The sequence below is a fragment of the Jaculus jaculus genome, chromosome 4 (assembly GCF_020740685.1).
Source record: "Jaculus jaculus isolate mJacJac1 chromosome 4, mJacJac1.mat.Y.cur, whole genome shotgun sequence".
Lineage (NCBI taxonomy): Eukaryota > Metazoa > Chordata > Mammalia > Rodentia > Dipodidae > Jaculus > Jaculus jaculus.
In genome coordinates, this window is record NC_059105.1 from 120790819 (window position 1) to 120818353 (window position 27535).

General features: G+C 41.4%; 1 protein-coding gene across 3 annotated transcripts in view; it reads right to left on the minus strand.

The window, feature by feature from the left end:
- Aff3 (AF4/FMR2 family member 3) overlaps positions 1 to 23848 on the minus strand; it is a 588679-nt gene extending 564831 nt beyond the window's left edge. For 2 of the 3 annotated variants that reach the window (XM_045146966.1, XM_045146965.1), the window contains exon 1: positions 23738 to 23848. In XM_045146966.1, the coding sequence (XP_045002901.1) occupies positions 23738 to 23790 (53 nt within the window). In that variant the 5' untranslated portion in view covers positions 23791 to 23848. The remainder of the gene's footprint in view (positions 1 to 23737) is intronic. The other variant, XM_045146968.1, reaches the window with a different exon arrangement.
- Between the last annotated feature and the right edge of the window lie 3687 nt (positions 23849 to 27535).

Below are 27535 nucleotides of genomic sequence, written 5' to 3' on the forward strand. Positions count from 1 at the left end.
ATAGATTGTTACTAGAAAATTTTCAGGGCCAGGGATGGGATACAAGGCCACTGAGAATTCCTGCTGGAGCTGAGCTGAAAACCGTCTCCACACAGATAAGCTGACAGAAAGCTGGAAAAAGCCACGCTTTCTGATGAGAGTTTGAGAATGCTAAGTGCAAACAGTATTGAACTTCGAGGCTTGGCTTATGAGCTTTCCAAGGGGAAGGAAAGACTGTAGAGGATTTTGTTGGAACTGGGCTACTGGCATAAGGGCTGGCTGCATTCTACTGCCCAGGCCCAGAGAGATTGATCAAGTTTAAATTAGTAATGGACTAATGTGCTCGGCTAAAGATAACTGGACTGAGAGATTTAATATTTTTAAGCTGGAAAACCTCAAGTAAGTTAAAATTACAGGCACTGAGACTGGTCTTAGGTTTCTGAAGCTACTACTGTCAAACACATTAGCAACCTTAAGGAAGACAGGCCCAACTGCTTTACATTAAAACAATAAGAAGGATGACTGAGGAAAGAATATTATAGAAATGCAAATTCTTTTGGAAACAGTTAACAGGAGAAGGAACCTGCTTTTCAAAGTTATGATTTATTTCGTCCCTGAATTAAGAATATGGCTGTGTCCTGAATACCTGGTATTGGTTTCAGAAGCATGAAAAATGCAAGGAGTGGTCATGAATTGCACATGGTTCCAGGAGCTGTTACTGAGATGCGGCATGAGGCAGGGCCTGATGCCCTGATAGGCGGAAAGAGCATTTGGAAGATGGACCATGGTTTGCATGGAGACCTGAAGACATTTTGGATATACCAGAACTATGCAAGTGCTACCATAGAGCATACTGTTGGCCTGAGATGGAAGTGTTCCCTGGCTACTCTGCCCAGCTGGAGGGCAGAATTAGAAAATCTGGAGACTGTCAGTCTCTGGTTATACTGAACTTGAACTGCAGAAGTTTGATGATTGTTTGAATGTGGTTGAGTTTGCATTGTTTTAGTCTCTCCTTGATATGCATTACACCAGTTGAAAATGTTTGCTCTGTGTCTTTATTTGTTAGACGTATTTAACTTGTTTGATTTTACAGGACTCACTATCTTAAGTTATTCAAGACTGTGGGGACCTCTGAAATTGGATTGAATACAATTTACAATGTGTGATAGTTTTAAATCTACTGGGGCCAGGAGCAGAATGTGGTTGTTTGAAGAGATGGCTCCCAACATATTCAGTGTTTTATTAGTTTGTAGTTTGCATCTGCAGTCACCTGGCTAGAGGCAGTGTCACTGGGTGGATATTAAGGTGTGGTGGTGGGTTTGAGATTTCAATCCATAAATATGCAAAGTGTGCCTGGCTAGAATTCCTGAAGTATGCTGGGCTGTGTGGCTTTTGGCTTTTGACTTTTTTTGGCTTGTACTTCTCTCTTTCTACTTGGACCTGTGAAGCAGGCCAGCCTCTACTGCCATTATGGAACTTCCCCTACATCTGTAAGCTTCATTCAATAAATCCCTTCCTCCATAACTGTGCCTGGTCTGGAAGTTCATCTCATTGAACCTAAAGCTATCTGCTTCAGATGGGATACCTTCCAGGGAGTTGTTGGCCAGGGAGGTCCCTGATGCCCCAAAAACATTACAGGCCATTGCCAAGGCCCTTGGTTACCCACCAGGAATAGATGCTAAAGCCCTATTGCTGAAGACTCCACATATTTGGGCTGGAAGGCCACTGAGAAATCCTGCTGGAGCTGAGCTGAAAACCTCTTCCATGCAGACCAGCTGACAGAAAGCTGGAAAAAGCCACGCTGCATGAAGTTCAGTGGGAGAGAAAGAAATCACCAGTGAAGATACTCAACAGTGGACACTGCAAGTCTTATATTTGGCCAGCCAGGACAAATGAGCCAATGGGTGCAACAGTGCTAATGTTTGTTTTGGGGGAAAGCAACGCCCTCTAATTGGACAAGAGGCCTGCTCCATGTGAGGGAATACATCCCTGATACTGAAAACCTACAACAGGGGTAGATGTGATCCCTAGGGCTATAACATCTGCTGCTGTCTGGCTAACTGTATATACTATTCTCAACAAACTGCCCAGTAAGCACTTCTCTTAATGTTCATACCCATATATTAATGCTACTCTCACTTTTGGTCAGAGAACCTTCTCTTTTCAGATGGTAGTGACCTTGGGATGACTCCAAAGGCATCATGGTGCTGAGAAGTGACAGAGGAGTGCTTAGCACTAATCTCTATCATACCTTCCAAGACTCAGGTCTATTGCAGAAGAGTTGTTAGGAAGAATGTAAGAGCAAAAGGAAGGCTAGGACTCCTTACAACATGCTCCTCCAGACACAAAATGGCTGGGATATCCATGACTTCACAGTGCCTTACACTATCTACACAAGACCATCATAATAGAAGGAAAAGATGATGACATCAAAATAAAAGAGAAACTGATTGACAGAGCAGAGGATATGATAGAGAGTGGAGTTTCAAAGTGGGGGGAGGGTGGGAATTACCATGGGATATTCTTTGCAATCATGGAAGTTGTCAATAAAAATAAATTTTAAAAAAAGATAAAGTGACTAACATAATGTTGTAATGTTGAAATATACTTGTGTCATGAGTTTTCCTGGGGAGATGTAAAAAACCAGTACTCATCCCAGATAGGAAGGGCAACTACAGAGAAAAGTATGTCCCACTGAAGTCTAGCCTAGAAAACTCCAATGAGTTTATTGAGATTACTTACAGGAACATGAGCTATATTATATATACTTACGGGAACAGGCAGCTATTCCATCAAGAAGACCCCTGTGCAACTTTTGAACAGGTGCACCACTAAAGTGTTGCCGGTCAATGTCCGAGCAGTTAATACTATGGAAGAGTCCCTTCCCCCAGCAACTGTTTCTACCATTTCATAACCTCAGGGAGGGACCTCTGTCTCCGTTAATAAGCCCGATCTTTTGAGGGTTTCACACAAGTGATCACAGCTACTTTGCTTCAAGACATCAATGAATGAGGGCTGGAGAGATGGCTCAATTTTTAAAGGTGCATGCTTGCAAAGCCTAGTGACCTGGGTTCGATTCCCTAATACCCATGTAAAGCCAAATGCACAAGACATCAACAACCAGGTCCAACCTGGAGGAAACAGCTAAACAAGAACTTTAACTCTTTCAAAACAAATGTACCAAATCCCCTACAGTTCTTTGCTATTCAATTGAGTTGTGTGATATAAAACATCTTTCTCATTGCTTCAGCCACACTAATTGCTGGCACTTGAGTTCGTGAACCCAAAAATTCCAGTCCACCTCAATCGTACCAACCCTGTGTGCAAGGTGTATGACCTCCATGAGGTTCTTTCTCGACTTTGTTCTGAACCTCCTAAATCCTAACCCACAAAACCACTCCTAGGCTTATAGTCATGCTCAGATCCAATTAGCAAAATTGGAGTCCAAATATAAACATCTAAGCCCCTGCCTTTGAATCACCAGTTCATTCTGGGAAATAGCTAGAATTGAGCAACCCTGAACTACATCATAGGAATTCACATTTAGTTATAGGTATCAGTTTTCACTGCTGTTAAATTGAGGGAAGAGGCTAGAAAGATGATCTCCAAGCTCCCTTCCAGACTAGTACAGTGCTGTGTGCATAGGAGGTGCTGAGCAAGCTTGTGGGTTTGTGTGCCTTTGTCCTACTGACTAAGAACTGCTAAGTAAACCACAGTATTGCTGTGGTCAAGCAGTTACTTGGCAGGCCTTATAAAGACACTGAGATATGTCTCCTACAGTCTTCATGATGCCACAGCTTGATTTACCGTGGCCAGAAAGCCATAAAAATCAAACTACCTCAAATACTAGGAGAGCAAGGAAGTGAAGTTCTGATTTTGTTTATTAGCTAAGGAAACTACAAAACAACCTTTTTAGATAACATACTGGGTTTGTGAGAATTTTGAAGCTTACTGCCATACCTCCATAAGCACAGACTTAACCTAACAGGACCTAGTGGTGAGAAGAGTAAGACAATGGCTCTTTTTTACTAGCAGGAGAATAGGATAGCCCAGGAAATAATTCAAATCCAGGTCAAGGGTCTTGCAGCTACTATCAAGTTTATTCTAATAAAAGGAGATGTTTCTGGTTGGTCTTTGAAAATTTCTAGTGTCTCAATACTAAATAAATCTTTGTAACAAGAAAATACTTATTATCAAAAGTCAAGTTCATAGAGAAATAATACTTCTTATATTGATATAGGACCTGATAGTTTTCAAACCTGTTCTTATATATTATGCTATGCAAAAGCTGTTTATTAGCTGCATTTTATATATAAAAAAAAAAAAGACAACAGTATGTGGAGAACTGAACCTAGATCCTAGGGATTTAAGCTGTATCAGGGATTCCCTAAACTACCCATTCTATAGAGAAGGCAGGCATATCATATCTAGGTCAAGACAATGCAGGTTCAGGTTATTTTGTCAGCTGCACAGTTCTAACAATGTAGAAGCAAGGTTTCAGTTTCCCTGTATTACTGTGTCAGAGATTTTATTCAGTCTGTTTGGCCTCTGAAGACATCTGGATTTGTGATCCAAGTTAAAAAAATTATGCCCAAACACTTACAAAAATAATTGTATCATGTAATATCTTACAGGTATATATACATACTACATCTTGTTCCTTATTCTCTTTACTGATTAGGAACTAAATGAAAAATCTGAATAAGTATACAAGGTCAGGACAGAAAATCTAAATGTATCATATAAAAAGTATGTGGGAATTTCTTAAGCATTTGCTAAGTTAAAATTCTTTAGGAAAACGGTATGTAAAAGTTCCTAAACTTGAATATTAGGGCGTATTTTGAGATGTGCATATCCTTACTTAAAGGACAGTCATTCAGAATACACGCAAAAATGAAGCCTTAATATTTCCATGGAGAAGTCCTGACAAAGTTTTTTCCTTTATTTTTTTCTCTAGTGTTCATAAGCTACCAATATCAAAAAAGGAACTGAGGAAAAATATGTTTCAAAAAGGTAAGTCATTTTTCAGAATGGTAACAACAACAATCCACCACCACATACAAAGATTATATGCCATGGCCAAATGAGACATTCCAGGAATATAAGATTGGTTCAACATATGAACATTAGTTAATGTATTAAATAAGGAAAAACTCATGTGACCATCTCAATAACTAGAAAAGGCCTATGACAAAGCCAAATTCTCTGTCATAATAAAAATCACTCAACAAGGGCTGGAGAGATGGCTAAGCAGTTAAGGCACTTACCTGTAAAGCCAAGGACCCAAGTTCGATTCCCTTGGACCCACATAAGCCAGATGCACAAGGTACCATATGTGTCTGGAGTTTGCAGCAGCTAAAGGCCTAGGTGTGCCCATTCTTTCCCTCCCCTCCCCTACCCCCCCATGTGTGTGTGTGTGTGTGTGTGTGTGTGTGTGTGTGTGTGTACACACATACATATACATACATACACATACATACATACATATATATCTTCCTCTCTGTCTCAAATAAATAAAAATAAAATATTTGGGGGTTAGAGAGGTGGCTTGGCATTTAAGGCACTTGCCTGCAAAGCCAAAGGACCCAGGTTCTATTCCCCAGTAACTACATAAAGCCAGATACACAAAGTGGTGCACATATCTAGAATTTGTTTGCAGTGGCTAGAGGTCTTGCTCTCTTTCTCTCTTTCAAATAAATAAATAATATTTTTGAAACATAAAAATAAAATATTTTAAAACACTCAAAAAATTCAGAGTAGAAGGGGATTCTAACATGATTAGGGCCATCTATGTAAACCCTACAGATGATATCATAACCATGAACAATTGAAAACTTTCCCTCTTAGGATCAAGCCCAAGATGTCTATTATTACCACTGCTATGCAACATTCTACTGGAAATTTCAGCCTGGTCATTAAACACAAAGATGAAATGAAAGGGCAGCTAGATTTAAAGTGAGGAAGTAAAAATATTGATAATCTGGTTCAAAAGCATCTAAAAAGTATTCTCTTTAGATTTCACCAATCTCAAACTGAAATATTAAAGCACGCAACTCCGAATATGCTTCAGCTTTTTAAATCATCTGAGTTTTCTTGCATGTGTGTATGATATGTATATCTGTGTCTATTTTGTAAGCATATGTGTGTACAGGTAGGGGTGTGTGTGTGTGTGTAAACCAGAGACCAAAATCAGGTATCTTGGGTTGGAGAGATATCTGGCTCAGTGGCTAAAGTACTTGCCTGCAAAGCCTAATGACCTGAGTTCAATTCCCCAGTACCCATGGAAAATATACAAATACATAGATGCACAAAGTGGCACATGCATCTGGAGTCTGTGTGCAGTGGCTGTAGGCTCTTGGGTGCCAGTACCCTCTGTCTCTCTCGTATCTCTCTCAGCTTGCAAATAAATAAATAAAAATATTTTTTAAAAATCAGGTGTCTTTCCCAATTGTTCTCCACTTTATTTTTTGAGACATAGTCTCTCCCTGTTGCAGAGCTCACCAATTTAGTTAGACTAGCTAGGCAGTATGTCCCAAAGATCCTCCTGTTTCCTCCTTCCTGGGATTGAAATTACAGACATGTGTCATTACAGACATGTGCCACGCTGTTTTTACATGTGCCCTGGGGATACAAACTCATGCTTGTGTAGGAAGCACTTTACTAACAGAGCCAACTCTTCAGGCCATCCCCACCCCCAACTCATCTGAGAAAATGTGGAGCAAAAGAACTTTGTTTTTATAGAAAAGGAGGTTAAGAAATGAGAATTATAAATTATTTTTGAAACACCAAAAGATTTTCTTCTGGATCTATTAAAGAACAGATCATCTGTTCCAGTTTTAACTCCATCTAACAGGTTTTCTTCAAAGTATATTACTGCAGATGCAACTGGTTCAAGATGTTGCATTTCAATGGCTCACACAAACTAGAAAGCAATAACTACATTATCAGTTATTTAGTTTATATTTTTATTTTATCCCAATCTTCCAGAGATTTTAAATACCATTATTTTACAATACTGTTATATACTACTTACTACTTCAAGTTCATTGAAATTAACCTAGAATGCTATCTTATTCCAATAATAATGAACATATTTCTTAAATAATATAAACGAAACTTAAGAGAAAGGAAAGAGAAAGGAAAATTGTCCATTTCAGAAAAGAGTTTTCCTACACCAGAGAAAGTGGAACAAAGGTAAGCCTAGGCTGAGTTCCTACTACACCCACAGGAAATATTTTCATTTATTCATTGATTCATTCAATCAATGGCCAATTATCATTTTCTGCTTATCTGTAGGTTGAAATAGCTTCTTTTGCTATTAAAGATTTTCAAAGTCAAAGCCAGGCTCATGGGATAATGGTGAAATTAAACAAAGCAATAATGAACCACTATTTTTCTATAAAATAACTGATTCTCTTCAAACTTATATTTTTCTTTTATTCTCCATTCAGAATTTAAATTTGTCTATAATAAGCAAAATTAGGTTATTAGCTTAAGAATAAGGACATAATTGAATATACAGTATTCATTTTTACAAGGTGAAAACAAATTGTTTAAGGATAAAATACTAAATAAACACATACTTTCAAAAGCTATTTCCCTAACATGTTAGCCTATCTCAAGAATATTTTGACTATTTGGAGAGTAACATTCCACTAGGTTGAGAAAAAGCCAAATCCCTCTTTTGCAAAGAATATTTAAAGAGGTGATAAGTTCTAGTTCAAAAGAAAAGCATGGACCAAAAGGTAGGTATCTTTTATAACATAACAGAACATGCTATCAGACAGTTCTCTGTGCTCTTTTTGGGATCTGTTGCATTAATTTAAAAACACTAACTAAACAAAAGACAAAAAAATATACTGATTAATGTCATAGGAGGCTGAGTCCCTGATTCCATTTTTCTACTATTCTTCCTTATGAGGTCACACATGCCTACAGGTGCCATCTGACCTGCAGGACTGCTGGGTGAAAGAGCTTTCTCCCCAAACTGTTGATGTCAGCCTTGTCCATAAGACTTATTAGACCAATGACACAGAAACATCATGTCATCTACCACATCCTGCAGAAACTTCTTTTCCCTCCACCAACATGATGGCATGTTCCAGAAAAGGATCACCTGTCAGCTTGGTATCTGAAAAGAAGAAAGGCACTAACAGAGCTAATCGCCAGCCACCATGGAGTATGAGCAAGAGTTCCATCTCTGGGGGTATTCATTACTGTAATACCACCTGAGAGAGGAACACTATGAAACCCTAAGAAACTCCTGCTGTAATGTCTAATGAAAGAATCTATTAGTCCAGACTTGGAAAAAAATTATCAGCTTAAAAGAAAATCAAAACTTAATGATTCACATACATGCTTCTAAATATCTTTAAGCAACAAAAATAGATGTTGCCATCAGTACAACTGGAAAGAACTAGTACTAAAGTTATGATTCTTGAAGACCTACTATTTGTCTTGCTACTTACATGTTTTCTCATTTAATCTCTGTATAACAAATGAGCAGCAGAATCACTACCCTTGGTACACAAGGGAACTGAGGCTCAGCGGTTATATGACTTAGCTAGTGAATGGCATGCCAGAAATGGAATCCTCACAGGGTGGCTCTGAAACCCTTGCCTTTCCTATTATTACATGGTGTCTCTCTGGAATTTTGCCTGCCAAGTAGACTTTTAAACCTGTCTTAAAATTTAATTTGTCTGGCCATGGGCAGTGTGAAGCAGGTTTGCTGGATGCCTGCATGGAGACCCGATAAAGTCATGAGGATGGACCATGGGTTGCAGTGGAGACCCAGTGGAGATGCCAGGACCATGAAATAGCTGCCAAAGAAGAACTTCCAGCATCAGCCCGGCTGGGGGGATTATTGTAGTTGTTGTTGTTGTTGTAGTAGTAGTAGTAGTAGTAGTAGTAGTAGTAGTAGTAGTAGTAGTAGTGGTGGTGGTGGTGGTAGTAATAGCAGCAGCAGTATAGATCAATTAAAAGATCTTAGACTATGGAAATGTTTGAACATCATTAGGATTGATAAAAACTATGGGGACTTTAAAAAAATTTAATTTGTCTTATTCTCAAAGATCTTTAAAGAAAACATTTATGGGCTGGAGAGATGGCTTAGTGGTTTAGGGCTTGCCTGTGAAGCCTAAGGACCTTGGTTTGAAGCTTGATTTCCCCAGGACCCACGTTAGCCAGATGCACATGGGGGCTCACGTGTCCTGATGTGCCCATTCTCTCTCTCTCTCTCTCTCAAATAAAAATAAATTTAAAAAAAAAAAGAAAGAAAACATTTATGCTGAGCTGGAAAAGATGGCTTAGAGGTTAAGGCACTTGCCTGCAAAGCCCAAAGGCCCAGGTTCAATTCCCCAGGAGCCACGTAAGCCAGATGCACAAAGGGGCACATGCATCTGGAGTTCATCTGCAGTGGCTGGAGGCCCTGGTGTACCCATTCTCTCTCGGTCTCTTTCTCTCAAATTAATAATAATAATAATTTTTTAAAAAGAAAACATTTATACTTATTTTTAACATCTGCCTCAATTTGTCACAGTCCATTTTTTGCCAAGCATCTATTAATTTTACTTTACTCAACTATCTCATGGTATTACTTAAGCCCATTTACTCTTTCCACATCACCAAAGCAACACTTTTGTATAAACTCAGTCAAACCATGAAAAACAAGTATAACTTCATGTGAAACCTAAGAAGCCAAAAGATGGTCCACGTTAAAAAAAAAAAATAAAAAAAAAACTTGCATACAATTTCAGATGGTTTTCACAAGGTAGTTTTACTAAATATATGGCTGCTCCACCATTCTTGTTATTAATAAAGGTAAATTTAGGTGTTATGGTACATGGGAGCAGCTGTAGCAAAGAGTTGTTACCATTTTCTTCACCCATAAAATTTGTCAAATTACTGGTTTAATGGGTACACAAATAACTAAGGAGTAATATATAGACAGTATATTTTTATACATGTTAAATCAAATTCAAAATGATAATAAACTCAGAGTAATTACAATTCCACTAGTCCAAGCTATACAATACTTGGACATGGTATACTTACTAAATACTCAGTTTTTAAAGTTTGAAATAAATCTTATGATGTTTTTACACATAAATATCATAGTACCTGCTGGAGACCACACATGTATACATGTGGGATAAAGAAAATGTACATATGTGGTACAAATGCACACACAGAGATTATATATATATATATTAGAGGAGATGAGAACTCACACCTTATCATTCTGTCATTATGAGATGCTTTATATAGAATAGTGGCTAGGTGTAATGCAAGGACCCTGGGACCAAATTTCCTGAGTGAGAATCTCAGTTCTGCCATCTTAGCTATGGACTTTGTGCAGCCTACCTTAAGCTAATAGGGAAGAATAGAATCTAGGTCACAGATAATGAAGATTAACTGAAATAATACTGTCCATGTGATAGGCCTACAATGCTTTCTTACACATAAGTGCCTCAAAACCACACAATGGGGGCTGGGGAGATGCTCAGGGGTTAAAGAACGGGCTTATAAAATATGCTGACCTGGGTTTGATTCATCAGTACCCATGTAAAGCCAGATACACAAAGCAGCAAGAAGTCCTGGAGCATCCATATTTCATTCTTATCTCCTCCTCCTCCTTCTCCTCCTCCTCCTCTTCTTTGCTTGCTCTCTCTCCTGCTGTCATCGCTCTCTCACGCATGCATGTTCTCTCTCTCTCTCTCTCTCTCTCTCTCTCTCTCTCTCTCTCTCTAATAAAATTCTAAAAAGAACCCACAGAGGGACTTGCTGGTCTAACAGCCCTTCCAAGGAGATTCAGCCACTAACTATCAGTACAATATTGCAGGGCTCCTGTCAGTCCTCTATGACTGAAAATTTTTTTAAAAGCTCAATTTAAAATATTCCACAATTAGACAAGTTCTCTAATTTTAAGGCAATGTAACCTCACCCAATTACTTCTGAATCAAAACTGCTTTCAAAATAGTCTAATTAAATTACAGAGAGTATGACAGAGATTTACTCTAAAGTGGCTTATGCAGACTTTTCATTAAGTCAGTTATTCAAAAATAACTACGAAGTACCTATCAATTACCTTTTACAGTGTGTATGTAATACTGATATCTTGGTTCCACTCTGGGAAACTTCTTTTCCTTGAAGGAGAGGGAAGATGACAGAGAGAGACAGGGGAAAGGGACAGACGAGGAGAAGACAAAGAGACAAAGAGAGAGGTCCTGAAATGCTGTAGCGATACCCTTTCATACCACCCCCACATCCCTCCTCTCATCATAGGTACAGCCCCCCCCACTTCTTCCTCGGAGATTGTTTCCATCAGTTTTTCCTCTTACCCTCAATGAGACATTCACAATTTCACTTTTCCACCTCCCATCATGATTTTACCCCACTGCTCAGTCCATAAGCCACCTCACTGTTGTCACTACAGATGACTAGGTGAGGTCAGCTGTTAGTGGCTCCCACTCTTTCAGACTTTTACCTCTCCAGCCTTTTCTCATCAGACTCCTTCCTGGGCTGAATCTCCCTCCCTCCAATATCCTCGGACTGCTTCTTGTTCTCTCTTAACTGTTCTTGGACAATATTAGCCAATTTCACCAACACCCATATATTCTGGTAGCCCTCAAATTCTTATGTCTAACTTCATCTTCTTCCTAAGTATCAGGACCACACAGCAAAATTTCTACAGGAAACTCCAACTTCATGGTCCACACACATTCAAACACAACACAGTTTGATCCAAACACGTCTCATTCACCACTGTCTGCTATTCCTCTCTGTTCTCTACTTATCCATACATGAGACAAATCCTAAAAGCACCTCTGGCCCCATGCCCCCTCCTATCCAGTCCACCTGTAGGTTCTGCCAATGCCATCCTGGAAATGCCTCTCCAGCCCTCCCCTTTTTCCTTCCTGCTGACACCTTGACCCTACAAACCTGGTCCCTATCATACACCAGACTCATCCATGTACAATGCCTTCAAGAAATACTAACATGCAAATGTGATCATTTTGTTCCCCTTACTAAATAATCTCAGCTTCAGCTGGTCATCATACTAGAAAACATTCAATCTCCAATCTTTAGACTACCATGCAACACCTCCACACACATCCTAGAATTGATCTCAGCTTCATTTCCCAGCTTCCTCTCTGCTTTTTCCACCTTTTATCATCTGCCACAAACCATCAACTCACATGCACCAGGTTCTGACTGCTGGCCCTCTGCTTCCACTCTTTATCTTTGCTGACAGCTCTGCTCCTGCCACAGCTCCCACCAGGCTAACTTCTATTTACCCTTAGTATTCCTATCAATTGTCACTTTCTCCAAAAACTCTTCCCTAATGGGTACTCTTGAAGTACCCTACTGGATCTTAGGCAGGTAAAAACTATTTCAAATACTCTGTTCCAGGCTAAAGTCCAAATAGAACATGGGCAAATAATGTGGTCCATTCACACTTCTGTGTCTGGTTCAATAAATGCCTGCACATCTCAACACAGAAACCTATAAATCCAGAGGAGGAAAGTTACAAGAGCAGCTGAGTGCCTCTATACTATATACATACTGTGTTATATTATTGTATACAATATTTTAGGACTCTAAAATACTTCTTTCTTCCTACTGAGGAATACAAGGAAGAAAAAGAATAGAAATTAATTTATATAACTAATTATCTACCTATTAGAAACCAAAACACCATATTTCCTTTCAGATTATAAATATTTAATTTCTTTTAGATTAGAATGCAAAGTAATGACTTTCATCTTGACATATGCATATGTCAGTATACATAGTTCTCATTCATTCCCCTCCCTTGTAATCCCTTTTGCCTCCAAATACTTAATGTCCATACTTGGAACTTGCTCACTCAACCTTGGAGTTTTAATTCAAGGGAAAGTGGTAACTGAGTAGTAAATAAAATTACCAGCTTACCCCCCAAAAAAGTATCCTACTCATTCTACAGGATTGACAACTACTTATTTTTTAAAAAAGTTAAAAATAAGGTACCTAAAAGGCTTAATTCTCAGAACAAGCTGAGTCCTGCCTGATATGAGGGAGAAACTATCTTCAAGGAAAGGAAAAAACAGGACAGTCCTCATGCCACAAGCTCAGGAAAATGGCTAGGCTTCTGGGAAAGACTCAGCACATAGCTGTAAATTGGGCTCCAGTATGTGGCACCCACTGATATGAGCTGCCTCACTATTACCTGAGCCCAAGCAACACAGTCCAGGCCTCAGGCTCCAATCCCCAGTCACACAGCAAGCACTCCAACTGGTCAACTGTTAAGCTGCAAGAGAAGGCTACTGCATTCAAATGTCAGCTGTAGCAATGCAGGCCCCACTACCACAGGTGATGTATTCCCCAGAAGATAGACCGTTCCTATGGTTTGCTTAGACAGTCTGCAAAGGCCAGCCCTCCATTCAGGTAGTCCTTGTTCCCAGCACCTGGCAGAACAGGGTATCTCAGAATGTGAAGACCATAGCCTTGGGGTCCTGGTCAGTCTACCTGCCAGGTTCAGGACACACAGAATTTCTCTAGATAAACTCCACAGTCTGTACCACAAACGTGCTTGCTGTTCAGCCTGAGGTTAAGTCCTCAAGCTGTACCTCCACAGTTTCAAGAAATGATGCAGGCAGCAGCCATGACTTGTTGAAAGAAAAGCAAATTGGGCCAAAGTGACATGGTCAAAGCAGAAGTTCTAGACAAAATTTATGCATAATGCATCTCAAGTTCAAAGGCCAGTTGATCACTGTTAGGTCACTTTTGTTCTTAAGGCTCTCTTGACCCAATAGAGCAAATCTCTTGAGTCTAAGAATTCCTTTTAATTTTTTGAATTGTCTCAATCAACTGACTTTCCTGTTATTTATATTACATATTGGTAGCCAATAAATACTGTTTCCTCCAATGTAAAAATAAATGTGTTATTTCTATGACACTGGTACCAATCAAAACAACTACCAATGCTGGGTGTGGCAGTGCATGACTTTAACCCAGCACTCGGGAGGCAGTGGTAGGAGAATCACTATGACTTCAAGGCTACCCTGAGACTACATAGTCAATTCTAGGTCAACCTAGAATTGGACTAGAGTGAGACCCTACCTCGAAAAAAAACAAAACAAAAAAATTACCAAATACTTGCTTACCCTACTGAGGGCCTGAGCTATGTTAAAAACACCCTCTCCCTCCTCCCTGCTTAGTGGGAAATAACACTGCATGCTACACAAAATGGTTACACACAGATAACACAACGGACAATGGCATACAGGCTTCCTTTTTCGCATCCAAAATATTCCACTGTTTCAATCCTAGCTGAGTTCTCCTGTTCAAAAGTCTTCTACATCTGTCTCAGACAATGGAAATGCTTGCATGTGTAGACGTGTGTGTGCATGTGTGAACACCCTCATTAAATAAGTTTAAGCCAATGATCTTTCTATTGATCTCACAGAATGTGCTGGTCAGTTGTACTATATTTCATCAGCTCATATGCACATACTTTTCTATTGAAAAAGGTTTAGAAATTAAGCATGGAAAGTGCAATGAAGTTTTCCTATCAGCATACTCACAATATACTGGTAATGGCTGAGCAGAGCATGTTTGGGCAGGCCGGGATAGGCTGACTGACATGTCTAGGACCTACCCTTGGTTCCTATTGGAGAATGAGTTGTGATTTGTCCTAGGACACTGGGAAAGTTGTAATTCTTAGTTACAGCCACCAGGTAGGGCAGTAATTCTGTAAATAGCTGCCCCTTCCCCCCCACCTCCCAATGTCACCTCTAATTCTCCATCAACATCCCTTTCCTCTCAAAGACAGAATGGCTGGGGATAAAATGAGGGCATTTAGTCTCAATGCTAGGGATCTGCAGGAGTTGCTATGAGATGCCCCACAAATCCCAAAATGTAAGACCATCTCATTACTCCCAGAATTACCTTCTGATGCAGCAAAGGGAGCTAGTCTTGAAGAACTGGGGAGCTATAAAAAGTGATTATCCTAGTTATTACAAATTGTGTTTACTTAGGCTTTTATGTTTACTTCCCACTATATCCCCACTAGGGTACAATTAACCACCCCCTAGTTCATCAGAATTGTTAGAAAGACACACAAATAAATGCAGCCTCTAAATGTAACCTTTCAAGTACGATGTTTTGATACAAGTTTCTCTAAACAAGGAGAAGAAAATGAATTCTTATAAAAGTGCTTCTTTTCAAAGGCATATTTCACCCACTTAGTCCTTGCAATTCAGCATATGTTCTATGGCTAAACACCATTACGTATGAGAATTACAAAATCACCACCCTGTTCTGATCTATTAAATTAGAATCTATTGATAAGTCTCCTAGGTTATCTGCATGATTATTAAAGTTAGAAAGCATTTCCTGGGTCAGAGTTAAGAACAATGACCTATACTTTCAAAATTCCTCTCCACATTGGGTCTTATCTTTCTCTACATACTTTCCATTAAAAATATGTATTTTGGGGCTGGAGAGATGGCTTAGCGGTTAAGCGCTTGCCTGTGAAGCCTAAGGACCCCGGTTCAAGGCTTGATTCCCCAGGACCCATGTTAGCCAGATGCACAAGGGGGTGCATGCATCTGGAGTTCGTTGCAGTGGCTGGAAGCCCTGGCGCACCCATTCTCTCTCTCTCTCTCTCTCTCTCTCTCTCTCTCTATCTATCTCTATCTCTATCTCTATCTCTATCTCTATCTCTATCTCTATCTCAAATAAATAAATAAAAACAACAAAAAAAATTTTTTTAATATATGTATTTTGAAATTTGGAAACAAAAGCAGATTATTTTCCAGAGTTGCTGCTGACTCACTACAGGAAAGCTTTTCTTTCTGTCAGGTAGTTAATTAACATTTCAACAAACAGTGACAGAAAATTTGTTCTGTCACTTCATAACTGAGGTAAACAGCACAGGTATGACAAGAAAAATTTAACTAAGACTAACAGGATCACATTACAGGCCCCCAGGGGGTTTCTGAAAACTAATTTCCTGTCCATAAAAAAAGGAAAAATAAAATTATTTTCAGTATCAAGTTAATCACATACCTGCGAATTACTATATTAGTGTGGTCTTTAAATTACAGTCATTTTTGTTTACCTCAACTAACAATGAGCCTCCTGGGGAGAAATTATGTGAAGAAGTTTAAGTGCCCTCCTTGGCTTTTCTCCACGTGTAAGTGAAGAAATCACAGATGGGGAAAATACCCAACTACATACAATTAATGCTTTCTGGATGCTTTGATTCCTGCTTCTCTCTGCTAGGAATGGTCTTAGAATTCTGCAGTTGGAAAGATCTCAGGGATAACCCAGTGCTGCTGGTCCACTAACCCAGGAATGTCTTTCTGCAATGCCTGCCAATCCTTGTGTTCTGATATAGCCCATGCCACATCACTGATGCATATTCATGCACACACCTTGAGGAACCCAAGAGAACTTTCTTCCCCCTCTTAATGAAGCCTTTAATCTCTTGCGGGCTCCCTGTCACATTGTTAAGATCAAAATCCATTTTGTTTCCTGAGTGGTGTGTATATTCATAGCCTGGTCTATGTACTTTGTTTCTTAAGAAACTAAATTATGATTAGTTTGACATAATTTAATGAGACCCACAGTGCCAAATGAAGTCATTTGATGTAATGGTTAGTAATGCAATACATTCTCAGTGAAACATCAGCGATTATGTAATGGTTCATATATCTACATATGGTAGTAGTACAACTGTAAGTAAGGGCATACTTCTCTGCCAGACTATGATGTACAATGAAAAAGAATAAAACTACTCATCTCCACTCAAACCTGTCTTGGGTCCCATTACCAGAGACAAAACTCTGTATCACATGGATGGCTAAGTCTGACCCTATGTGGCTTTTCTGTAAGTTTTTTTTTTTTTTTTTAATGAAAAAAAGCCATTTTTTAAGGAAGCACAGGGTATTAAAAGAAACTATATTTAGCACTCAGACCAACTGACACTTTTATTACTTAGCATCACAACCTTATGAAGTAGGCCAGAATAAGTAATACCATTTCATAAGTGATTAAGCCAATACTGAAAATAGGAAATGAGAAAAACTGTGAGCTGCCCAGGGCCAAACAGAAAGCAAGATTGGAGCCAGCTGAATTCAAAAAAAAAACCTTCAATTAAATTTCCAGACAAAAGGAAACAGCCAACATTGAAATAAATTTTACAGATTTCACTTTGAAGTAAAACAAGAAAACATTATTTTATGTTAAATGATACTAATATTGTCTTTTATGGCCTTGATTTTGCCACCTAGGTTTTATTCCCCTAATAAGGAAAAATTAAATAGGAAAATCTATTCCAGGTTTTTAAAAATGCCATTATGCACAAAATAATCTTGTACTTCATATTTAAAAATTGATTTTTGTTCTTAGTTTGTCTACTATTTTAACCTATTTTAAGCAAAAAGGCCTCATTGAAGTTGTTAATCTGAAATGGCATTGATTAGACATTCTGGCTCACAGAGACATTTGCCCAAAATAGATTCTCCAAATTTTATAACCCTCCTACATTTTCACAAAAGAGAATCTAGAACACAGGAAGGAATCATTTCCCCACATGATACTCCTCTTCATTGTCATCAACACATTTGTTAAAACTCATCCACACATCTAATGGGCCTCCTTCCCATCAGCTTTGTGGCCCCAAGCGGACCTGACGTCTTCAACTTCCACAACTAGAACCAGTCTCCTCCAGCTTGCTTCAACCCACACTGCCACACAAGAGCTCCCAGGGTGTGCTCACCAGTGAGCACTTCCCATTCACCCCTTCTGTCTCCTCTACACTGACCACCCCTTGGCCACTGCAATTCACAGGCCTCTTGGAAGTAAGTTACTATTCTCCAAAACAATTTCACCTTGAAACCTGCTGAGGTCCTTCCACATGTTGTGGGCTTGCTCACATGTTGTAGGCATGCTCACATGTTGTGGGAGCCAATGAAAGCCTCCTCAGTCAACCATATGCTTACTTTTGGCTAAAAGGGTGAAGGAAGCTCTACCAATCAGCTCCAGGACACCTCAGACTCCAAACACTTGTGCTCAGCACTCCTTCCACTCTTTGTATTCTAGTGGGCATTTCTATCCCAAGGGCTAACATAAGGGATAAGGGGTAAGCCTTAAAACATGTGTTGCAAATAATAATAATAATAATAAAAATCTTGCTAGATACAATAGTACAGGAACCTGAGCACCAAGATGGGAAGTGTTTACTATATGAAGGGCCAGGGAAACCTTCAGGGCACTGAGGACACCCAGTCTGGGCATGTCCACTGCTGATTCATTTGAAAAGAACCAGTAAGCATCCTAATGGAAACTAAGCTATGGTGCTGCTTCCTCCTCCACCACCTGACAGGGTTGTAGTTGGTCTCTCCCCACCTTGCCTTCATTAATAGCTATCTTAAAACAAGTGCCACACTTTATTCCCTCTATATATCTATTTGTAGTATTCTCTCCAAGTGGATTCTCTTCCCTTTTCTTTCCTCCAGAAATTCTACTTCCCCAGGATGCATTTCAACTCATCCATGAATATCTTACTCTCTCAACAGGATATATCCATGCCCTCTTCCACTGGCAGTGTCAACTTTGTATTGCAGAAAAAAAAAAAAAATCTATGCACAGCTTATTCTCCTATATGTTCCTAACAGACAATCTCTTTCCTTTACAACCTCTATATATAGTAGGTTTTTAAACTTCAGACTTCAACTCATGAATGGGAAATATTTCTTTAAATTTATTTGACAGAGGAAAGAGAGAGAAAAATAGAGAATAGAGGAAAGAGAATGGGCAGGCCAGGCCCTCAAGGCACTGCAAATGAACTCAAGATGCACATGCTACTTTGTGCATCTGGCTTTAAGTTGGTACTGGGGAACTGAACCTCAGCCATCAAGCTTTGCAAGCAAGCACCTTTAATTACTAACCATCTTTCCAGCTGGGAAAGTTTTTTTAAAAAAGAAAGAAGTAGACTAAAAAAGAATCCATCCGGCATAGTAAGAAGTACTACATAACATTCTTGAGTTTTCTGCACTTGTGTGCACAGGGATACTGAATTACAATATGAAATATATTTGTAAGTCATGGTCTAAAACATTTAAAGACCTGTGGTACCCATCCTACAGTAAGCCCTAATACTCTGTGAGTGCTTATTGTGGTGGCCAAGTTGATGAGTGTGAAAAAAAAACAATGTGTCACCATTTCAAAAGTTCCCATTTAAAAGATTATGATGAAGAGTATGGATTCTGGCTTACGTGAAGCCATAAGCTTCACATAAAAAATAAGGTGCAGAGTAGCAGGGAAGATCTCAATATTTATTATTTTATCTTGATAGACTTTCTTCCTAGTAATGAAAATTTCTCCCTAGTAATAATAACGTGTTCCTATTTAGGAAAGAGTAAACACAAGTCTGTTTTGGAAAGTTTTCTCTTTCACTGAAGCCATCTCATGATTACCAAGCTCTGCATGTTTAAAATACATAGGATAGGTAATTAAAATAAATTAGATAGGTAATTTTACCATGACCCATAAAAGGATCTTCCAGAGACACCAAGAAACCCTTAGTTCAAATGCTTTCTTTGCCCAAGACGCCTGTATACCTTCCCGATACCCCAACCCCACAGTCTGCAAAAATCCCATTCATCTCCCCTTACTCCAAAGGCCACCTCTTCCATGAAGCCTTAAAAAAAAAAAAAAAAAACTCATTTTTTTTTCCCTCTTTCCCTACTCTACCACCCACCCTAGTCCCAAATATGGTCTCTTTTCTGAATCTCTAGTGTTCAAAGCTTCCTTTTGCATTTACATACTTGTCCAACTTTCATATTAGATGACAATATGAACAAGCTATATTTTGCTGGTTTTTGTGTTCCCTACCCTTCAGGGTCTACACAGCACCAGCCAAGGTCTTGTACTGCAATAAAGTTCTGTGGGGTGAATAAATGAAAGCAATAGTCAGTTGGTTCAAGAAGACAGCCATTATTTTAAAGGCTCCAAGGAATGGCTTACATGTTTGGCAGCTGACCACAGGAAGAGAAGCTGAAGGGAATGGTGAGGAGGCTGAGCAGAGGTTCTGCTCTTCTGGATATCAGCTTGGCATACTTACTGATTTCCCAACACTCAGGACTCAGCTCTGCTGAATGGGTACAACATAAGCCCCATTCACTATGATCCAAGTTCTTAACTCTGACTTTAAAGTAGAAATGGGAAGTAGAATTAGAATGTTTGTTAGTGATACCCATACCCACCTCTATCTCAAGGTATGGACAAAATGAACAACCATCTAATCATTCACACTCACAAGACCCATCTTGAAAAACACATATGTATGGTTGTTTCAGAGTGCAATGAGACATAGCAGGTAGTTCCTGAATTATCAATTGATTACATGCAACAGCTTTTCCCTTCACAATATGTCTACACTCATTTGAGGACATTTTCTTTGGCTGTTATAATAAGAAAGCTCAGGTTTGAAGTCATATATTCAACCAGCAAAATCTGTTTTATTAGGAAATATCTACCTATTAGAAAAAATGTTAAGAAGCAAGGCGTGGTGGCACATGCCTTTAATCCCAGCACTTGGGAGGCGAGGTAGGAAGAATGCAGTGAGTTGAAGGCTAGCCTGAGACTACATAGTGAATTCCACGTCAGCCTGGACTAGGGCAAGACCCTACCTCAAAAAAAAAAAAAAGTTAGGGATTTAAAATAAGATTCTCTTTTGCAATTAATCTGTACCTCCTCCTCCCTTCAAAGACAAGTGTTTGTTTGTTTTTTTTTTCTATGATGGATAAAGGGAAGAAGTATTCAATGATCCTTATTAAAAGTTAAATCTCTTTTCATAAATTATTTAATAATTAACAGGTACATTTTTCAGATTTTTTTGATCAATACCACTTAAGGCTCTAACCTTCTCTTTCTTTGATATTTTGACATAATCTTAACTTTCAATTCTCAGTGTTTTGTATTGTAATTCATTCCAAAGTTGCCTCAACAATTGGAAGTCATCTGCAGTATTCTATAAAATGAACAAATCTAAAATCAGTAAAAAGGGCTCAGAAGCTCATTCTTAGTTAAATATGATTCCTCCACATTGAGTGGAATGACTTTGGGCAGGATACCAGATCTCCTCATCCTTAACTTTTCTATCTGTAAAAGGGGACTAACAATAGTAGCGGATTTATAAAATTGTTGTGAGGAATCAATGAGCTGAAACATGTGAAGTACATTTTAAAAAGCCTAGTAAGTAGTAAGTGTTCAGTAAATATTAATTTTTTAAAGTGTGCTGTCATGTATGATCTGAGTCCAGTTACTTAACATTTTAAATCTTCTGTTTTCACATCTATAAAGCAAGACCTTCATTACTTAGAACTTCCAAGACTGTTAGGAGATTCATACAACAGAACAATAGATATGAAACTATCAAAATCACAAAAAGGACTTACATATATTAGACATGATGGCATGTGCTTGTAACCCCAGCACTGGAAAAGCTAAGGCTAGTCTGATCTATACAGCAAGACTCTCTCAATCAAATACAAACAAGAAAAAGTATTCAAATACAAGATCTTTTGGATCACCAACAAAACATAAACATAAATGCTTGAGTAAATCATAAAACTTAGCTTGAAATGCCATCCAAAAATTGACCAATAACAGAAAATACCTGACGATGTTTGAGATGCATACTACTGTAGCTTGTTAACTTATTTTAGCTTGCCTTATCTGAAACATATAAGCTTTTGTAAGATGTAAATTCTACATCCGCCAAACAAGAAAAACTCTCTTAAGCCAAACCTTGTCTACTAGACTATGATCAAGAAAGCCTATGGGCTTTCATAAGCCAAAAACTGGTATGTTGATTAAAATCTAACTGCATGTACAGCAGCTCCTAAAATGATTATTTTTTTCTTTTAAAAATAAGGAATTTAACTACTACAAATTTGAAGTCAATTCAGCAGAAATTCTGTGACAATGTTCAAGGCAATTCAACTGGAAACTAAAGATACAAAGAAGATAAAGCTCAGGCCCTGACCTGAAGATGTCCGCAAACTGTAAAAAACTAATAATCTCAAAATACGACTTACAGAAGGCAAGTAGGAGTTCAAGGTGACTCAACAAGCAGACAAGCAGCATAAAAACATGCCACACATAAGTGCCTTCTTTTAACTGCAAGATTGCCTTTTAAAAAGCAAAAGTCATTTTCAAAGTACAGTTGCTATCTGGAAACCTATTGAATTCATGCCAGAAACCAACATTTCTAAAATGTAAACCTGTAAGATAATAGGTATCTGTAAATGAAAGACTGAAATAACCCGAGGAACAGCAGCACAGTAATTAGCAACTTTTATGGAGTAATAATACGTTTCATATTCTTTCTACACTGGCTCTTTGAAGTTTCCAGTATAATATATACAAGTTTTATTGCATTAGGGCTCATCCTTGTGTGTTTTATAGGCGCCAGCGTTTTGCAGAGCAAGCCGTACTTATTCACCATCGGATCTTTTATAAGAAACTGCTCGATATAATGCGCTAGCTTTGTGTCTAGTTTATTTTGTTACACCTGTCTTTAGGAAAATAAAAGTCACTGCAAGCCTAAATCACTGGAAATATCCACATGTCCACACAGCATCTATAGATGAGATGTAAATCATAGAGCAGTTTGGCTTTAAAATTGTTCATTGCATATTCATGTGCACACCACTTGCAGTTTTAGACACATGTGAACTCTTTACTGAATTAAAAAGAAAAAAAAAACTCAGTTCTATAATCAGCGATTACCAGAGGCAGAACACGGTGCAGTTAATATGCTTGTTCCAGCAGATGTTCATCCCTGTAAATATTAAACATAACACAAGTTCCTCCAGGAATATGCAGGCAGTAATTTTGCCACCTGAATAGGGATGGCTGGAAACATTTAAGAGATTGGAGGATGGGGTAATGTAGAGGATGCTGTGGCAGTCAGTGGGATTTTTAAGACAACTGCAACTGGAAGTAAGCTGGTTCTACCTAGGATTTACCTACAGCGGCTCATAAATGTGAGAATCCGGAGAAACCGAACCCAGAGTGCACCCGGGCTGTGAGCGTGACATAAAGGGAGGGATCCACCAGGTGCTGTGGTGGGAGGTGAAGAGAAGGAGTTCAACTGTGGGGAGGTGTGACGAAAGGGCGCAGAGGAATTGTGAACCTCCAGGAAACAAGTCTCTCCCTATGCCAAGGCCTCTGGAATTCCCGCTCGGAGAAGCACTGGCCTCCGGCCTCTGGTGTTCACTTTTCCATCTCAAGTGGGAGTGGGTGGACAGGATCGGGAGGCAGGTGCCAAGAGCCGGCACCGGCAGGCTGAGGCATCCTCTAAGGGCACTTAGCTGCAGCACCAACTCCAGGAGGTCGCGGGGGTGAGCCAAAGGCTGTGGGAGGAGGCGACCTGCAGGAAGAGGGCTGAGGGGTGGTACCCAGGCACCGCGGTAGGCTCTGAACCGCTTCTTTTTCTCTGCCCGGCTGCGCTTTTCCCGGGGCACCACACCGTCGGCCCCGGGCTGCGGCGGGCGGCCCCGACAGGAAGGAGCCGCGGAGAGGGGCACCCAGACGGGAGGCGGCCGTGGGCGAGAGGAGGGAGCCGGCGAGGCTGGCGCCCCGACCCTCCCCGCCCCCACGGCGGCCGTCCGCCCGGCGCCCCGGCCCAGGTGAGGGCGCGCGGGCCGCCGCGGCTCCCCGCGCAGCTGCCGCCGGCCGCGGAGCGGCGGGCACGGGGACTCACCACAGCGACTCGAGGTCCCATTCCTGGAGCAGGGCTAAGTCGAAGCTGTCCATGGCGGGAGGTGTCAGCGCCGCCGCTGCCGCCGTCTTCGCCGCCGCCGAGGCTCGGGCCGCCCGCGCGCTGCAACGAAAGGCGCCGTTCAAGGTGCATCCCGGCCGCGCCCGAGGGACCGGCGCCCGCGCCCGGCCCCGGCTCGGGGCTCCCAGCGCCCCCGCCCCCACCGTCCGTCCCCGTCCCCGACTCCCGGCCGGCCGGGGGGCTGCAGCAGCCGGCGCACTCACCCGCTCGCCGGCTCGCGCGCAGGCACACTCACGGGAGAGCGGCGAGCTCGCCGCGCCGCCGCCGCCCCCTCCTCAGCCCGCGCCCGCCCCTGCGCCCCTCCCTCGCGGCGGCCCGGCCCGCTGCAGCCGCCGCCGCGGTGCTCCGCGCCCGCCCGCCCGCCCGCCTCTTTCTCCTCGGGGAGGCGCGTGTGCGCGGGCGACGCCGAGGCGCGCGCCCGCCCGCCCCGAGCCCCGCGCCGCTCCCGCCCCGCGCGCCCCTGCGCTCCCCGCCTCGCTCCTCCGCTCCTCGCGGTCCTGAGCCGCCCGCCGGCCCAGCCGCGGTCGCCCTCCCGTCTCGTCCCCTTAGCCCTCCTGACCCTCGGCCAGCCCGGGGTGCCCGGGGACGTCCCGCGAGCGAGACGGGACGGCCGGGAGGCGGTGCAGAGCGACCAGGGATGCTGCCCCGTGGCCGGCCTGCGCCGCATCCCCCGCGGCCTCTCGCCCGCGCCCCGCCTCGGCCCGTGCGGCCCGGCGGCCAGCCCTCCTAGGGCCTCGCGAATTCAGCGGACCCTGCAGGTTTGCCGGCCGGGGTAGGGGGGAGGGGAATGCGGAGAAATTCCCTAGCCGCCCCCGGCGCAGTGAGAGTTAACTGTGCAGCCCTCCGCAGCAGCGCCGTAAACAAATCGTTTCAAATATCTGGAGTCAGTAAGTTAAGTGCAATAAAGAGGGAGCGGGAAGAAACCTCTTCCAAGAATACCTGTTCTCTGCTGCAGCTTGGCTTAGAGTAGGGGTCCCACTATACCCCAGCTGGCTGGACACTGGAAACCAGCCTCCTTTCTGTTTATTTCTTACTGGGAAAGCCTCCTGGTTTCGACTACAAACTTCCTGCCGCCTCTGCTCTCTGGAGAGTGGCAGGCAGATTGTCAGCTACAAAGATGATAAAATACCACCGTGGCTTGTAAATATCAAGTCCTTGCTGTTATTGCTGCCCTGGTTTTAAAAGACCATTTCCCCCTCGCTCACTATTATACACATGCTCGGAGTCAAGTTTGAAGATCATGTTTACAAGCTGTTTCTGCACGGTTGGCCTGAACCTGGGAACCCATCCTTGGTTCTCATCTTCTTGGCCATCTCTCAAGGAGTCTGACTGGATTCCCCAGAATTCCTGGAGAGAACAGCACGGAGCAGAGCAGATAAGGCTCACCACATGCACCATACCTCACTTTCCCTGCCATAAGGGAGGCCTTCCCAATACTCTGCCCTTCCCTTTGTTCCTTTTCTGGACAAGAAGAGCCACCCTATGGAGGAGCCAGAAATTTAGCCCCTTGAATAGAAGTCACAGGGTCCCCCCCATAGAAGTCACAGCCCCCCCCCCCCGAGATCAAACCTAGATTATTTTCCCTTCTTCTCCTCACCCACCTCTGAAGAAGGTTAAAATCAAATTCTGGGCACAGATAGAAGCCCAAAAAGCCAATGATAATTATTTCCTATTTGATATTGGATTAAAAAAAAAAAACCTCACCACCCTTCCTCCCCTCAGCTTCAGAGTAGTTCTTCCTTTATTAGCATCCATAAGTAATGGAAAAATGTAAATTGCTAAATGAAGCAGTCTGTGGCAACATAGTTGGGGAAAACAGAATTGTTATTTTACAAACTGACAACTTCCCAATTTTAAACACCTCCCTTTTTAGTTACAGGTAATAGCAAGACTACAAAAGAACAAAGGGAATATGAATATAGGGAAAAGTACAGGTGTGAAGGGCTGATTTCCCAAATCTTAGTCTATAGTGTATTTAGGGCGAAGAAAAAAGAAATCTGCCATACTGATATGTGTTCAGCATAAGCCTGTTGGAAATGTTTGCTCTGGCAAAAGTGAGCTACAGGCATCTCACATGGAGACAGCCTTCCCAGGAACAAAGGCTGGGGGTGGAGAGAACAGCCCCTGTCTGGAAGAACTGCAAGTTCCAAAGCCTGAACAAGACATGTGTCCTGTTCCTTGGGCTCCTGGCTGCAGCTGGGAGGCTTCTCCAGAAAGGAGACCTCCCAGGCCTCACGGGTATCTGGCTTCCCTTCCCTTCCCACCACATCTGTTTATACAAAGGAGGCCGCTGAAGAACAAACAGAACCATGTTTACTGCAGGGTCCCATGCCGGGCCTGAGGCTCAAGACACAGAATCACCCTCACCATAGAGGCTGAGATAAGTAGATCCCAGAAAATGAAAAGGAGTAGGGACATGTGCAGCTGGTGGAGAGACATACTCTTAATGAACTCTCCAAAAAAAAGCTATGGAGTAACGGGCAGATTTATACTTGAAATTCAACTCTGGGGTCTTGTGTTAATGTATGAGCATACTTGAGCCTAAAGCAATTTCACCATGGGTGTTTTAAAAATGTTTCTTCAGAACTAACATATTTTCTGTTTGGGGACTTTAACTTGGGAATAGTTGCATTAATATGTTTATTTCCAGTGTATGTTTCTCTGAACAGGGTCCAGTTGGAAAATGAGGGCTTTGGAAGAAACCCAAATAATCCATGCTGAAAATAAATCAAAATTAATAATTAAAAATAAAATTTTTATAATTGAAATGCAGAAGAGTTCATATGACTATGGGAAGAAGTTAAGAAGATGTTCCCATGATCTGGCCACTTGGTGCATTGACCAAAGCAACCAATGATGCTAGTTGTCAAAAATTTAAAAGCTTTGGAGAGATGGCTTAGTGGTTAAACGATTGCCTGTGAAGCTTAAGGACACCGGTTGGAGGCCTGATTCTCCAGGACCCACATTAGCCAGATGCACAAGGGTACGCATACAGCTGGAGTTTGTTTACAGTAGCTAGAGGCCCTGGCATGCCCATTCTCTCTCTACATCTGCCTCTTTCTCTCTGTCGCTCTCAAATAAATAAATAAAAACAAAAAAATTTTAAAACTTAAAAGCAATAAACAAAAAAAAATTTTTCAGGGCTGTAGAGATGGCATAGTGGTTAAGCACTTGCCTGTGAAGCCTAAGGACCCCGGTTCAAGGCTCAACTCCCCAGGACCCACGTTAGCCAGATGCATAAGGGGGCACACGCATCTGGAGTTCGTCTGCAGTGGCTGGAGGCCCTGGCGCGCCCATTCTCTCTCTCTCTCTCCCTGCCTTTTTCTCTGTCACTCTCAAATAAATAAATAAAAATAAAAATAATAAAAAAATTAAAAGCCTTAATGTAAAGGAAAAAGGGAAGGGGTTTGGCTCACCAGAATTCGAGTGCTAGCAATGAAAGGGAAGTTTGTTTTTTGTTTTTGGGGGTTGTTTGTTTTTTTTGTTTGTTTGTTTGTTTTTTGCAAAGGAACAAAAGACTGCTTAAATCAAAAATAAAATAAAGCATAGTGTTTCCCAGGAAGCTGCTGTAGTTTTTGTATATCCTGAAGCCCTTGTGACCTGAGGAGCTGTTCTCCCAGGGAAATGCATCCTATACTGCTGAGGTCAGGAGAGTGCTGTGAGGAAAGATAGATAATTGGGAGCTTCCTGACTTTCCAGGTAGGCAGATAGGTACTGCTT